Source organism: Cydia strobilella, chromosome Z (genome assembly GCF_947568885.1).
Source record: "Cydia strobilella chromosome Z, ilCydStro3.1, whole genome shotgun sequence".
NCBI classification, from domain to species: domain Eukaryota; kingdom Metazoa; phylum Arthropoda; class Insecta; order Lepidoptera; family Tortricidae; genus Cydia; species Cydia strobilella.
The window spans coordinates 11,219,317-11,236,121 of NC_086068.1; the positions used below are offsets into that span (position 1 = coordinate 11,219,317).

Genomic DNA, 16,805 nt, shown 5'->3' on the forward strand with positions numbered 1-16,805 from the left:
TCATACTACGGTACGGTACGGTACGGTACGGTACGGTACGGTCCGGTGTCTCGTCTCGTATCGTATCGTATCGTATCTTATCGTATCGTACATATTATAATACTTATTTTTTCTGCTTATTCTGTGTAATTCGAAATACATTTTAACCTTTAATATGTTCTCACTACTGAGGTGAAAAATTATGTGTGCAACACGAGAGCAAAGTTATTTTACATCTCGTGTTTTTGAGTCCCTCGCAAGAAAAACCAACTTTCCTCTCTTGTTGCACAGTTATTTGTGCAACAGTATTGTTCACCAGTTTGGCGGTGTTGGAGGAGGTGTACTGTGCGGCGCGCCGGGCGGGATTTCTCGCGGCGCGGCGTCGTCGGCACGCGCGCGGCCCGCACAGCCCGCACTCGCCGCTGCGCTGCCAGCTGCTACTGCACTCCTGGCGCGTCCGCCGGCCGGCCGGTCGTCTTCCCTCGGCCTCTGAGACCGCCCCCGCACCTCGATTGCGTACACGGTGTCGCAACGAAAAAAACTTTTGAACTTTGTTTCGAAAAATTACAATGAGACTTTTAATTTACTTTAAGTTTCTTTTACTTTTTAAGATCTGTTTAACTTCGGGCCAAGTTTGTCCGCCAAAATGCGAGTGCGCTCGAAACGCGGTGCGGTGTCTGCGCCAGGGCCTGACTGTCGTGCCGAAAGTTCCAACAGACATACACACTCTGTAAGTATTAGTGTTTATATCAGCGCTGTTCCCTTCTATTTATAACCTGTTGTTAGCCTGGTTATATGTGTACCTACTTATGATGTTATACTGTGGAGCGCGGCGCGAACGAGTCGCAATGTTTTTGTTGCGAAACGTATTTTAAGAAAACACGTTTTCTTAGTTACCAAATAATTTCTAGAAGCTTGCGCGAATATGCTTACTTGGGCTGGCGAGTCAAGTTTGCCGGCTTTGCAAGTTGCCGGCGGCGGCCGGCGAAGATGGCCCGGCGCAGCGCAGCGATTTTATCCGTCTATGTTTTAAAAAAATCACTAAATTTGCGATCCAAGATCAATCTTAAAACTTGGGCTTGCTATAGGTACAAAGTTTCTGCTAGGGCTCTTAGTAGTCAAACTACCTAACATATTGGTAAATAATTATGTTCCTAGTAGGTGCGATAGTTTTCGTCCAATTATAGGAGTTACCAACTTCGAAATGCGAAAAAAATATGTTTAAGTACTCTTAATTAGTACTTAAATGTATTGTATTTGTTTTTATTGCTAATATTGTCTTTTTAAGGTTAATATTACTTAATCCTGAATAATATTTACGGTTTTTTCTACAAAACTAGTAATATTTTAGTTTTCGTCCCCAAAAAATTGTGGACGTATGAGCTAGTTTTCGAGGGAGGAAAAAAATATTTTGTAGATGTACCTATATTTAAATAAATATAGATTTTATTTTATAAATAAAAATTACCATACCTACTAAATATTCACCTAGCTATTTGGGTTTCCATCCGTTCGTTGACGAAAACTAAATATTTTATTATATTGGTATGTTAGTTCTCGTCCACTAAATGTCTCGAAGATACAATAAGAAAAAAACTGATTGCTAATAATTTGCATGGAAACGGAGCCTTCTTAATTTGGTCGAGTAATACATTCTTTTAAACCAACTATTAGGTTTCAAATGTTAGTTCAAAGAGGTTTTAGCTCACCAAGCATAATTTGTAGATTAAATTATCTCAATGAATAAACATAACATTTTATCGATTTGATCTCCATCCGTCGGTTAGAAATACGAAAATATTAGCTTTTTTTACATTTTTTAAATTGGCCGTTTGTCGATTTCGTTCGCGCCTTTGCCTTGCGCGCGCATTGGAATCGTGCTTAAGAAAAATAACGCGCCAGCCATTTTCCGTAGTTGTCATAGAATTTGAATACTTTTGCATGTTTTTAGTTCATGTATTGACGAAAATGTCATTTTCAAGCATTGAAAATGAAGAACACATAAAATTGACGCTGCCAGTAATACTAAATACAATGTGTGGCCTGTAATAGGAGCAAAAAATTTAACTGTAGGCTATATATACTCCTCAAACTGACCAACATTTGTTCAGCGACTTTAAAAAATAATGAAGACTTTAGACTTCGTATTTTTCATACAAAATAAATATTATCTTGGATGTACGGCATTATCATTGTGATTGACGTTGCCTGTTGAATATAGCCATATTTAATAAAATCAGTTACAACGAAGATTGACTTTGAATTTACAAAAGTACTATCTCGTTAGTCGTACTTAGGTTAGGTATGAACAAATGAATAAATGAATCTGAGTATAAGTAGATTTCTAGAACAAATGCGTGTCCTACCGCGTGAGCGCGAGACGTGGTACTCGTGGTAGGTACCTATACCTATATAAATGTTGCTCAAAATAGGTCTGTAACTAAGTGCCTAAGTTATAACCTGCTTGCTCAACTACACATTTGCTTATTTAGGTAGCTATAAGTCGGGTTATAACATATTTAACAAATTTAACTCTACAGAACTTTGTTATCAATTTAATGGAAAGATTATCTGAAGTTCAAACTATTTTAAGTAGCGAGGTCACTAAAACACCAAAAATATCGAAAGACTTACTTTGAATAAGTACAACTATTTTTAATGGATAAATACTCATCATTTTCTTAGTCTTAGGTATAGTCCGAATTTTGACTACTTATCTAACCTATCTTACCCTTTACTAATCATTCCTTAAAAACCATTTGGTTGACACCAGCAAAAAAGGGACACTTTACAATCTAGATATACCTAATAGTCTAGAATAGTTCCACGACTTCATTAGGACCCATCAGTAGATTTTGATTTAGGACGATAGGACCAACTAAAGTAGGTTACCCATACAGAAAAAAAAACTAAATGAACCGCCGTCTTAATAATAACTACAGTGGAACCTCGATCAGGCGAAATTCTCGGTAACACGAAATAAAATGCCATTCCCTTCCCTTCAAAGCCAAAACTTCCATAACTTGAAATACGAAGTTACCAACGATTCCCTTGACAGTACAATTTTTAACAGTGTAACTCGAAAAACGAAACTGACGTCTATAACTCGAGAAAATAGACGTATTGTTTTATCATCCTTTATTTATTTCGAAATTACTTACTAACAAACCTCTCTAACTCGAAATAGTAGTTTATGTGACTACTACATAATGAAAGGCATTAAAACTCGAGTGTGGGTTTATGAAACGAACGAAGTGAGTTTCATAATAGAATCACACGAGTGTTTTAATGCCTAATTATGGACAGTTACATACACTGCTTTATCTGCACACACATTATAAACTTTCACTAACCTCATATTACAGCCGACATTGGGGCATAGTTGCTCTCTGGCGGAATTCGCGGATATGAGGTGGCGTCTCCGAAATATCTTTATCGCACATTTTACACGAAACTTTTGCTAGTTACTTTAAAAACAACACCACAAATATTTTTTTTACTAACAAACTAATTAAAGATAAACTGCACGTCAAATGGCGGCAAAGAAAACTTTTTTCACGCATATGTCACGCATTCGTAGTTTTTTTTTTAATTCAGACAAACTAGAGTGGGGGTCGATTGCCATATCGTTCGATACCAACCCAGGGCCTGACGATTGCGATTCCTATAAGAGGAAAGAGAAAATAGTGCCATGCTTTGTCCTTATCACCGACCGAGTGGCATCACAGGTAGAAGGCGATGGCGAAATACCGAAATTTATAAGAGTGAAAGAAAAAAAATCCTATGCTGCCCAAATTTTATATGAATATTCTTTCTCTTACCCCCGGTCGTTCGGTGGCGCGTCTATAACTACGTGTATATACTATGTCTATGATACCAACTAACAAGCGAGATTTGTCAAAATTGTATGCAATGAGGGCTATCGTTTTTTCGCTCACCAGTTGGCGCCTCTGTTGATGGTGGTCCAAAAGACTAAAGAACAGCTGTCAGTCATTGAAGTGACAAGTGACATTTCGAACTTTGCGAAGACCACCATCCACACTAGCGCCCCTAGCGGCGAATTCATACGCGTTAGCCCTCATTGACATTTCATTTCGAACAAAACGTCTCTCATTTAGCAATAATAACATTTTCACAGATAAAAAATTTGCTGTAACAAAACAGTTTATCTTAATGTTGGCGACTATTTACGGATTTTGAAGGCATCATAGAGGGTTTATGATATGTGTGTAGATAAAAGATAATAAGACTACTGTACGCGAATGTATAATTACCTCTATAATACGAATTTTTCATACGTTTTACCTCTATAACTCGATAGGTAGGTACTCACCTCTTTAAGGCGCGAACGCGGAGCGAAGCGGCGTGGCGCGTCGTGCCCATACGGCGTTCGCGTTCGCGCCGAGATCGCCCACGTAGGACACTTTCTACTATAGGTATCAAACGATTGATTTACACCGCGTCGCATCGCTTCGCTTCGCGTTCTCGTGTTGTTCGCCTACGTAACGCTGCGTATAGGGGCCCACTGACTATCAGTCCGCCGGACGATATCCGCCTGTCAGTTAGAACAAAAAATGGACAGTTTCGAACAACTGACAATGACAGGGCGATATCGTCCGGCGGACTGATAGTCAGTGGGCCCCTTAAGACGAAACCTCGTTAACACAAACATTTTGGCGTTTCCTTTGAAATTCGTGCTATCGACGTAATAAATAAAAATAAAAAACCCAACGGATAATGCCAAAAAATCAATTTTATGCCAAAAATGCCTTACATCATTTTGGAAAAGAGCTGATACTCTTTAAACTGCTGGAATAATTTCCATCAAATCAATCAATCTATCCGTTTGGAGAGCTACAATGCCACAGACAGACAGACAGCCAGTCATTGGCGTCGTCAAATATATAACACCCTTCTTTTTGCGTCGGGGGTTAAAAAGGGAAACATAAGTATATAAAAAATCGGCCAAGTGCGAGTCGGACTCGCGCATTAAGGGTTTCGTACCATTACGCAAAAATAGGCAAATAAATCACGTTTGTTGTATGGAGGCCCACTTAAATATTTATTTTATTCTGTTTTTAGTATTTATTGTTATAGCGGCAACAGAAAAACATCATCTGTGAAAATTTCAACTGTCTAGCTATCAGGGTTTATGAGATAAAGCCGGGTGACAGACGGACGGACGGACAGCGGAGTCTTAGTAATAGGGTCCCGTTTTTAAACTTTGGGTACGGAACCCTAAATACAAAGATCCTAGCGAAGTGAAAACCTCGTGTTTTTGAAGTTTGTTAAAAAGCTACTTAAACCCTGATAATAACTATGGTAGCGCAGCTAGAAACAGACGAACCGCTAAAACTCCAGATTCAAATATTAACTCGAATTAAGAAAGTTTAATAAACTTTTTACTGTAGGTTGTAAAATTTTTCTCAATTACAAAGTTTCCTCAATGGATATTTGTTTCTCTTCATAATGTCTGTCTTCATATGCCTGCGTATGAACGGCGGTGTATCTTTAATGTACTAAAAAAAAATTGTATTAACTTTTTGTCAAAAATGTTGATACAAAAACCAGAGCTGGTAGATTTGGTAGAGTTGGTAGTAATTTCCCAAAGTAGGTATCTTACGTAAAATAAACAACGGGTGACGAAATCCCGCCGCCGCCGGACTCGGCCAGGAGATAATGACGGAACAGTTACAGTATGATATTTATCACTCTTATCACTGCAAAGATAACACCAAAAATTTATTTTATATCACACTGACAATAATCTTGACACCGGTGTTTAGTTATATGCAAAGACTTTGTAACTCCGTATTAGATGAATACAGTCTAAGGAAAAAACCTCGGAAATCAAGAAAATTTCTCAAACAGATGGCACTACGTTTTACCACCTTTGGCCTATTCTCGAATAGATGGCGTTGACGGTTTCGTTTGTTATTTAACAATTTAAACGCATATCAGTGAAAGGACATTGGTCAAAATCATATAAAAATTATAAATGCAAATAATTATCCATTTATATAAATACATTTTATGGTATTTTTATACATCTCCACTTTTAGTTTTAATCGTGTGTTGATAGATGGCAGTGAATTTACTGTGGCTACAAAATTTACTATGACAGTAGGTACTCCTCTATCCTATAGGTATATCCTCTTTGGTTCTATGACTGATATATTGCTTAACTACTATTTCCGAATACACTGACTATTTTTTTAATAACTTTTACATGCATCAGGTTGTTTCATAAAAAATCGGCCAAGTGCGAGTCGGACTCGAGCAAGAAGGGTTCCGTACCATTACGCAAAAAACGGCAAAAAGTTTGTTGTATCCCATACAAATATATATTTTTTCTGTTTCCATGAGATACAGCCCTTTGTACGGCACCCTAAAAACGGAGTTCTGAGGTAACAAACATACACATAAAATACGGCCAAATTAATAACCTCCTTTTTTTGAAATCGGTTAAAAAGGTTCATCTCCATACGGTGTCCATATTATAGCGTTATTTAGTGTTTATTTGTAACGAGTTGTTTTTGTTTTTTTTTTTGTCAGGCGTGGAGGTGATCCTCATTGGATACTGCCGGCCCGGTATACGGCAGCATGCCCGACTCGGCTGCTCTGGAGATTTAAGATTGTCGCACACGTAACCGCTCGGCACCGGACCGGCGCCGCCTCAACTCGAGCCGTTCAGTATTCTTTATAAGAAATTCCATACTGTAACGCACACATATCGGCATCGGAACGGCATCGCCTCGCCTCGACGATATGTGTGCGTTACAGTATGGAATTTCTTACAAAGAATACTGGACGGCTCGAGTTGAGGCGGCGTCGGTCCGGTGCCGAGCGGTTACGTGTGCGACAACCTTAAAGCCGCCTACGGACTAAATCCCTCCACCCTGTAAAGTGTTTTGTTGCCAGAAACTCGGCGTTGTTTCTGGGTGTTGTGTGATGTTGGTATTGTCTGTGCGCCAGCTACAGTCGTCGAGGGCTAATTCGTAATTTCTGGCTGAAGTACCTACTGTAAAATCCCGTTGCAAGAAGACAAATGGCTTTATTCATAAACGCGCGGCCTGAATTAGCTATGAATCGTTTGCCTATATCTGACATTTTGACTTATGTATTTGTAAGAAAGGTATAAAACATAATTTAACTATCAGGCCAGTTATGTTTTATGAATAAGGGGGAAAGAGCTTATTAAGTTATAATACAAGAAATATATTATATGCATAGTTAGTATTTCCATGTAATTATTTTACTGATGTATTGAGACTACAGAAGAGGCTAGAAGATACGTATTGAGCATTGAAGCTTAGGTATTTTTAACCGACTTTAAAAAAGGAGGTTGTTATCAACTAGCACGATTGTTTTTGTTCGTATTATGTGACTTCAAATATATTTATATATTTTAAACCTATAAAAAAAGGCACAAAAGAGCGGGGAATCCACGCCCCTCTCGATTTTTGACCCTTCTTGTACAACGGTTGCATAATAGTACATTACGATACAAGTGCGAACAATAGGAAATCCGAAACGAGTGCCGATAAATTAAAACACGACCGAAGGGAGTGTTTTAAATCGACACGAGTTGTGAATTACCTATTCGCACGTGTATCGTACAACGTTTTACAATATATATATATGGCCCTTTAAATTTTCAACATAGTTGCGTAATGTGCATAGGTAATCGCACTAGTGCGGTAAAGTATGTACTGTAAAATACTATTAATGCGGAGGGATGAAAGTCAATATGTGACAGACAGGTGACTTCCGTGGTAACCAATGTGGAGAGCTGTAAAAACAAAGTAAGCCTAGGAAAACATGGAAGAACTGCGTGAGAGACGATATGATTAAATTAGTTTGATCAGGAAGGAATTGAATGATGTGACGAGCGATAAAGATTGGGAGTCAGTATGTTTAGAGTGGTTTAGTTAGAGATATTTAAATATTTGGTACTTATAAAGAAAAATCTATTTGATGGATAAATCCAGCTGCGCCTTGAAACTTGCTTCTTGTACTCCTGCTCCTGTCACACCAGTTTATTTTTGCTTTACGACGCTAAAGTCTGTTCGGCTTCGGGCAGGCACGCACGTCGGGATATCGTCTAGACTTCTGTATTAATTCTTAAAGTATACTGGCAATTAATATATCAGTTTCAGTATCGTGCTATTTTAAATATGCCTAAATAACATTTTTATAGAGTCGGACCAAGCTAACTCTGCATGGCATTTGTAATGATACCGTGTGACAATGTCATCATTTATGTCAAATTTCTATGAAAGTATGTCGTTTATAATGAGACTCCCTCACTTTGTTTTGTTCAAATCGGTGCATGGTGCAAAGTTAGCTTAGACAGACTCTAAGGCCACTTGCACCATCCCACTATCAAATTGTAGTGGTAACCATGGTAATTCCAGGTTTAACCGATTAACTCCGGGTTAGTGGAATGGTGCAAGTGGGCCTAGCTAAGTTACTGAAATACTTTGTAGGTATTCATAGTTTCTTTATATTCTTTATAGGTAGTGAATGATCAGGTAGGCAATTAAAATATGATTTGTATCTAAACTAGAGAAGGAAGGCTCTCTTGAAAGGCTAATAAGTACTTAATTAGTATTTTAGCAGTCAGAATTTAAACCTTTTTACTTATTTAGTATTTTGTTACGTCCGTAACTGGCAACATAACATTCAATGTTTACAATAATGCTCGTAAATGGTTGATTAAAATATTGTTTAGTTTTTTTCGTAATGTCATGTCACCACGTCGCCAGCTAGCAGTCAGTAGCGTAGCCTATGTGTTGTCGCGACTCGCGCGGCTTACGCAGGGTACTACGTAAGGCGAATAACACGCGAACGCGAAGCGAAGCGATGCGGCACGGGGTAAATCAATCCTACATACCTACCTACCTACCTGTTAGTATGTACCTACCTACTGAGGCATATCTATAAGCAACTATAAGCAAAGATAGATATAACTCCGTAATAGATGGATACAGTCTAAGGAAAAAACGTTCCTTGAAAATCAAGAAAATTCGATTCTCGATCAGATGTCGCCACTAGTTTTGGCCTACTCTCGTATAGAGGGCGTTGACGGTTTCGTTTGTTGAACATGGGTCAAAATCATATAAAAATAATTAATACAAATAAAAATATTATTTATCCATATTTAAAACATTTTAACGTATTTTTATAAATCTTCATTTTTAGTTTTAAAGTATGTCGATAGATGGCAGTTTATTTACAGTGGTTACATAATTTACTATGACAGTACCGCTCTATCTTATTATATCCTCTTTGCTATAAGTAAATGAACATGAAACGTGCTTATTAGAACGTTTCGGTTATAAACAACCGTGACGAGGCCATAGGACTAAAATAGAATGAAACACTAGCTGTACCTAGATACTGTACTGTTAATGTAAATGACGGTGCGTTTGGTAAATACCTAGTTACTTACAGCAATAACCTAAGGATACTAAAACAACGTTATTAATGTCTTGAATGTTGATCTGAATATTGTACCTACTTACAAATAAGCATATATCTTTAGGGTTCCGTACCCGAAGGGTAAAAACGGGACCCTATTACCAACTATTACTAAGACTCCACTGTCTGTCTGTTTGTCTGTCAAAAGGCTGTATCTCATGAACCGTGATAGATAGACAGTTGAAATTCTCACAGATGTTGTATTTCTGTTGCCGCTATAATAATAAATACTAAAAAGTACGGAACCCTCGGTGGGTGAGTTCGACTCGCACTTGTCCGGTTTTTTGGTTAAGTAAATATTGCCACTGTAGTGGAAATAATTCAAAATGGAAGGAACTGATAAAAGATGTCAGTGTTTATGAAATTCAATGAACAGCTGAAATGAGAATTACACTGTTAAAAAATTGTCAGTAAAAACAAACTAATCGTGGGACAATCGCATGGTTAACAAGCATTTAATTTAGTATTACCATAGAGTAACTTATACTAGAGCGGTACTGTCATAGTAAATTTTGTAACCCCAGTAAATTCACTGCCATCTGTCGACACACTTTAAAACTAAAAATGAAGATTTATAAAAATACGATAGAATGTATTTAAATATAGATAAATTATTATTTTTTATTTGCATTAATTATTTTTATGATTTTGACCCATGTTCTTTCACTGATATGCGTTAAAATTGTTAAATAACAAACGAAACCGTCAACGCCATCTATACGACTGTAGGCCAAAACTAGTAGCGCCCTCTGAACGAGAATCAAATTTTCTTGATTTTCGAGGCACGTTTTTTCCTTATGTATCCATCTATTACGGAGTTATATCTATCTTTGGTATTACCTACTTATTCTGTGATTTAGTTTTCCTACCTCGTTGTCTGCAATCAAATCTTACATGTTAAATTTGACCCACTTCCCGGTTTCCAATGAAGCTGAAATTTTACATACATATGTAAGTTGGGTGACAATGTAAAATTATGGTACTATCGAGCTGATCTGATAATGGAGACAGGAGGTGGCCATTGAAACTCTCTGACCCAATTGTGTTTGGGGTTGTTAGAATTGTCTCGATGAGTATTAGTTGCCCGTGGAAAGAAAAGTAAAGTCAGCGATAAAAGCTTTTAACATAAATGAAATTTTTGACAAAGAACTTATTAGATTTGTCTACTACGTAACGCTTTAGCGTGATTTAGTGGGGTCTGTATAGTTGTGGCAATGTATCCAGTACTTTGCACTTTTGCCTCAGGTGACACCCCATTAGCACGAATGATTCTTCTTTCTTCGAGCCCATACATGCAGAAGTGCAGTAGGAGAGGACACTATGATTTGGTCAACCGTTTTTCAAACAATAAAAATCTTATGCAATTTTATAATACCCACGGTCAAAATAAACTAGATTAAACATTACTACATATACATCTATTATAGGTCCCATTACTAAGTCGTTTGACTTACATGTGTAAAATAGTTATTTGTTATACAAGGGTGCAAAGTTGTATTTTACCCGCGAGTGTAGAATTGAAACACGAGCAAGCGAAAGGATTCTATAGGTGAACCACGAGCGAAGCGAGTGGTTCTAAAATAGAATCCTGAGCGTAGCGAGTGTTTCAACACACGAGAAGTAAAATACATTTGCGCCCGTGTGTAACACAAAACTTTTCACCTCACTATAGCGAGGAAAGTGCAACATCCGCACGTTAGATCATCTTCATCACTGGAATCACTAATTTCTTTACGATATTATAACAGAAAACTCTGGAAGTTGTGTATTTATACGCGAGTCGGTGAGAAAAGGTTTTAAGTAAAAAAAATGTTGACAATGTTGACATTTCTGATGTATGAAATGTCAACGATGCGTTTTGAAATTGCATCGACTCAACTTGTGCGTTCAGAATTATATTTAACATCATTATAAAAAAAACAAACGTTTCTTATGGAATTTTAAGGTTGATGACTTAAAATCATTAAATAAAGCTAAATTTGGTATTTTTTATTAGATTCTCAAACCATTTATTTAATGATAATTAATATCGAACGTACCATTATCATGAGCGTTTTACGTTTTGTTATCTGTCAAGCTACTTAAACACGCTTCATCCAAGGTCAAATTACTTTCCCCACTAGTGGATAAAACGCGTTTTTCCCCACTTGTATTGAAGGATAAACGACAACTTTCCGAGCTAGTGAGGGGAAAATATTTTTAATACAGTTGCTCAAAAAGTGCTACTTTTCGTGGCCGTTTAGCGTGCGGAAAGTTGGTTTCCGCGAACTAGTGCTTTTTACATTTCCAATTTTTTAAAATTTTCACTTGTTCCAATTCATGACTACTTATTGATGAGTGTTAATATTAGTTTCCTTTAAACGTCGTAATCAACATAAAAACCTACTGTTAATGTAAGAATACGAAAAATATGCATATTTCATATTTTATTACTTACCTCTTCATCATTATAAGTATTATAACACGTTTATTTTTTAATGTTGAATAACCGTTCTTAATAAGTTGTCTGAATGGAACGGAACGCCTGTCAAAGAAGAGGCGTATTTTCTTACTGCAAGAATGTTTTAAGTTTCCAAAGGCAACATTCGATATTGTTTATATAAATATACGATACACAAATAATCGTAAATAACGATATTTATGTAATAATAGTACAATGTTTTAATATTTACAATTGTTTCTGTCTTATAGAACATGCATTTGAAAAAAAAACTTATCGAAGTGGGTTCAATAATAATAACAAAATCTATTCTAGTCGAATAAAAGCTAGAAAAACACCTCTTCATAATGTCAATGTCAATGATGTCAGTGTCACAGAATTAATAATTAGGCCGGTCCGCACAAATCAAAATGTATGAGAAATCTACATTAATTCTCACATTAGAGATTTTTTGAGATGTGATTACCTATGTTACAAATAATATATTTTGAAAAAAATCTCCACAAAATATGTCAATTTGTTTTTATAAATCCAAATTATTACTAAAATAGAGAAATAAACCAAAACATCAATCCCCACACTAGAGATTTTCTAATATGCTGTTCTCAGGCATATACTCATTAAGTATTTATATTTTCTTCCAGCATGGCACAGAAACCTGCCCCCAATAACTTTCTTTATTAAAATTTTTTTTTACATAAAAAAACCAACTAATGTGTACATAAAAATTACATGTTAATTAAGCTCTTTATATTTACTATATTCTACAAAAAAATCTCTAACGTAAATGAATCCGTTTAATTACTATTAACCATTTTTGTTTCGAATTTTTTTTTTGTTGCTTATAGAAAATGGACACTCGACTTTTGTTTCACCTTCATAAATCTCTTACTCATGTTAGTGTAATAACAAAAAAAATCTCACGTATATGTAATATTGTATGGAATACAACCATAATTATTACGACGTCCAAGCTATTTAAATTACCCACGCAGGCACTAACTGACGGGTACTGATTCACTGTAGAGAACGTTTGATCGACTTCCATATCTCCGTCTCACTTCAATGTTCGCGGTAGACGATCGGTCCGCTTGAACTGCCGAGAGTTCGCGATGCGGTCGACCGTTAATTCTCCCATGACTAACTTACCCAGTTTCATCGGTACGCGTAACGATTGTTTACGCATGTTTAATTTTGATTGCGCGCCTACTTAACACACCTCAGGCAAAGCTCCGATAAAACGCGCAATGCATACATTGCGGCATATATCTCACGTATGTCAGCTACGAGGCTATGACATAGCAATGACAGACAGTGGCAGTTAGTGCCAAATTAGAATACAGACTTTTTTACCAACCATAAAGTTTAGTGCAAAGAGAATTTTAAACTCCTTAGTGAAAACCTCACGGTTTGTGCGAAATTGAGCGTTAAGCTATGCTATGCTAATAAAGATGATGGTGTGATTTACGGAAATTAATAATAGATATAATTTATTTTATTGTATAATACATTCCCGTTTCATTTACACCCAATATTATATCTTTTTCCGTAATCAAATGCGTTTATAATTACTGTAACCATCTGTGTAGTGTACCATAATATACGCGATGGTTTGTCCTCCGGGCCCAAAATCGATGATCCCCTTTGATTATTTATTTTAAATGAACGTCAAAATCCAGACAGGAAATTTGATTATGACATTTACGGCTACTGCCATAGCAGTCGACAGCAATGTCGCGCTTCAATATTGCTGCAGTCGACTGCATTGCTGCAGAAAACGTGAAAAAGGTCATTCAATTCAATGGGTTATGAGATGAAATGACGCAATAATGAAACTTTAGTTAATTAACAATATTATATTAAATCATTATTACATACTATTTTACTCGCAAAAAGGTTTACTACCAACATACTTCTTGGTGCCCAAATGAAATAAATAGTACATTTCGATGCTAGTGCGGAAAGTATGTCATTACTTCACGAGTACCGAGATAGGTATCTTGGCAAGACTCGGGACGAGTGAAGAATGACATTTCCGCACGTGTATCGAACGACGTTTTTTAACACAGTTGCGAAAAAATAATAAAAACAACTAGTGAAGAATAAAAACAACAAGTAAGGAATAAAAACTTGGAAACTTAAAACGCCGCTTAGTAAGAAAAAACGCCTCTTTTTTGACAGGCGTTTCGGCAGCTATTCCTTTAAAGTGATATTTTCCAGAATGAACAATAAATGGGCTACATTGTCCATTTTTTTATTTAGTGCTTATTATTTTAGTGCTTAGTATTTATTTAAGTTATTGTAATAATATAGTCTGTAAGGTAGCCGTAATATGGGCCTTGTTGCCTGATTAAAATTAAATTAAAAAAATTAAAATCGCCACACTGTAATTGTAACAGGGAAAATTGTCACAAAAAATTACATAACATTTAAATTTTTTGTAAACAACTCATTTTTTTTGTATGGAAAGGTCTAATAATTTTTTTCAAAAATGAATTCCTCCTTCCTAAATTATACGAAAATGATATATAAGTTGCCCTAGTTGCTAAGAACAGGAAGAAATATAGCATAGATTGGACTTGGGGAGCCGACCCTTTCACCCCCCTTTTGGGGGGCGTTACGATCTCGTAGCTACCGGGCTGAATCAGTTTTATTTGCCCTAAGGAACAATCAATCGTGCCAAGCGGCATCGCCTGAGACAAAAGTGCATACTCAATGCGCTTACTTACCACTATAATTTAATAAACAAATTAATGGGCCCTGGAGGGAAATTCTCTGAAAACCTTAAGTTAGCTCATTTTACTTAAAGGAGACATTCTTTTATTTTTAAAAAGAAACTAAATTGCATTCAAAGGTTTTTTTTTTTCAATTTTGCTTGTCTAAAAATATTCTTGAGTACTAAATATTCGATTTTATGGAAATTTTGTACGACAGACGAGTGTAAGACCTAATGTTTCTTGAAGAAATGTTATCATTAACATTAACTGTATCGACGTGGTATCGACTAGTAGAATAAAATAGGGAGTGTTTATTGTTTGGAATTTTTAGTCGGTTCGATTCCCAGGCGAGACAAGCGAATTTCAAAAAAACCTTTGAATGCAGTTTTGTTTCTTTTTAAAAATAAAATGAGCTAACTTAAGGTTTTAAGGCACTTTCCCTTCAGGGCCCATAAAAAAATTCCACACTGTATATTCAGAGCACGTCTTATTCTCAACTGTTAGACCTTAGACTAATATAACTTGATCCCAAGTTTCCTTATAATTATACGTAATCGAGGGCCAGGTTCATACTGGTTTCATGTCGCGATGCGCTCGCTGACAAATACCAAGCGGTAAGAATTGCTGACATTTGCGTCTTTTCACTCTCACAGCTCCCGCTACTAAAAGCATCGGATGACAGGATCGTTGAAAAGGGACAAACATATCGTTTGACGTTACGTTACTCTTCTCGTGAATTGTCAAAATTTAAAATTCGAAATTAGCTTTATAATTTGTCCGGGTGGCTATTCGAAGTATAACTAAGTGGACGGTCCTTACAAACCAGTAAGATTCAGATCAAGCATAATAGATAGTTGTAAGACTTCAAGGGTCTATTTATATCTGACACAGCATCCAGTATTCTAAACGTTTTGTGAATAGATATAAAAATTTGACAGCTATCGTTTTTCATATAAAGACAGACACTTAATGCATTGAACTATTGAACCTTAACGCAATGCCATAAGCCATAAGGTATACTTTCCTAATATACCTTGAGGCTAATTCGAACTTTGTTATTAAAGATATCATTTTTTTAATTTGCGTGTGCGTTTCGCTCGTACTAGTTAAAATATGTTTTGGAGCGAGCGAGACGGTCGGGCGAATGATAACAAAATGATATATTATTGACATCTTAAATAAAGTTCGAATTGGCCTCTGTGAATGCCTGGAAATACCGCATACTTTTTAATTTTTTTATGCTGAAAATTGATTTAATTATCGAGAGAAAAATGAATACGTTATTCTTCCATAACTTGTGCAGTTACTGGCAAAAAACTAGAAATGTCCATTAATTGTGCAGAACATTATTTGCTGTTTGTTTCCAAAATCTTGCTGCTATTCTACAAATATAGTAGTGACTCGGGAGATTTTTAAACATGATCATTACAACTACTTCATAACCACCATAGTAAACTTTTCTCTCGGTGTGGGAGTTCCTCGGTCATGAAAAACTTACAAAATAATAATTTGTTTCAATAAATCTATAATTTACATTATTGTCGAGAGATATTCTGACCGTGTAGTCGTATAAGCTTCATAACCCATTCTACGAAAAATATCTTATGTGGGAATTATTGTTTAAGTAGTATAAAAGATTTAAAAAAAAGTTTTATTTCTCAAAAACGGGAACTAATATCAAGTTGTTACTTTACAGACGGGTATTCAATATGATATAGAATTCACCCATGTAGAAAAATTTGAGTGTGCATTTAATGTAACTTAAACTTTATATTGACTCCACTAAATATAAAAGTTTCGAATTCCATTCCTTACTTGTTGCTTTTCTTATTTTTTCGCAACTGTATTAAAAAACGTCGTTCGATACACGTGCAGATATGTCATTCTTCACTCGTCCCGAGTCTATATCTCGGTACTTACTTGTGAAGTGATGACATACTTTCCGCACTAGCATCGAAATGTACTATTGTTTTTCACTAGACGAACCCCATTGCATCAGGACTAAGTAGGTATTAAAATTCCCGTTGGTTTCAGTACATACCTACCTTTAATGTCGAATATAGCAACCGGCCTGAACACGGCTATGTTAATCCGCTGATACCAATGCAGGCCAATGCACATACATTGTTCAACGTGAACCACACCACACATTCTGCCTTTGACACCCCACATATCAGGCATCAGTA

The 16,805-nt window shown here is 36.3% G+C and overlaps 1 protein-coding gene across 1 annotated transcript in view; it reads left to right on the forward strand.

Moving 5' to 3' along the window:
• Positions 1-418: 418 nt before the first annotated feature.
• LOC134754163 (peroxidasin-like) overlaps positions 419-16,805 on the forward strand; it is a 51,147-nt gene continuing 34,760 nt past the window's right edge. The window contains exon 1 of the mRNA XM_063690284.1: positions 419-709. Coding sequence (XP_063546354.1) covers positions 549-709 — 161 coding nt within the window. The 5' untranslated portion in view covers positions 419-548. The remainder of the gene's footprint in view (positions 710-16,805) is intronic.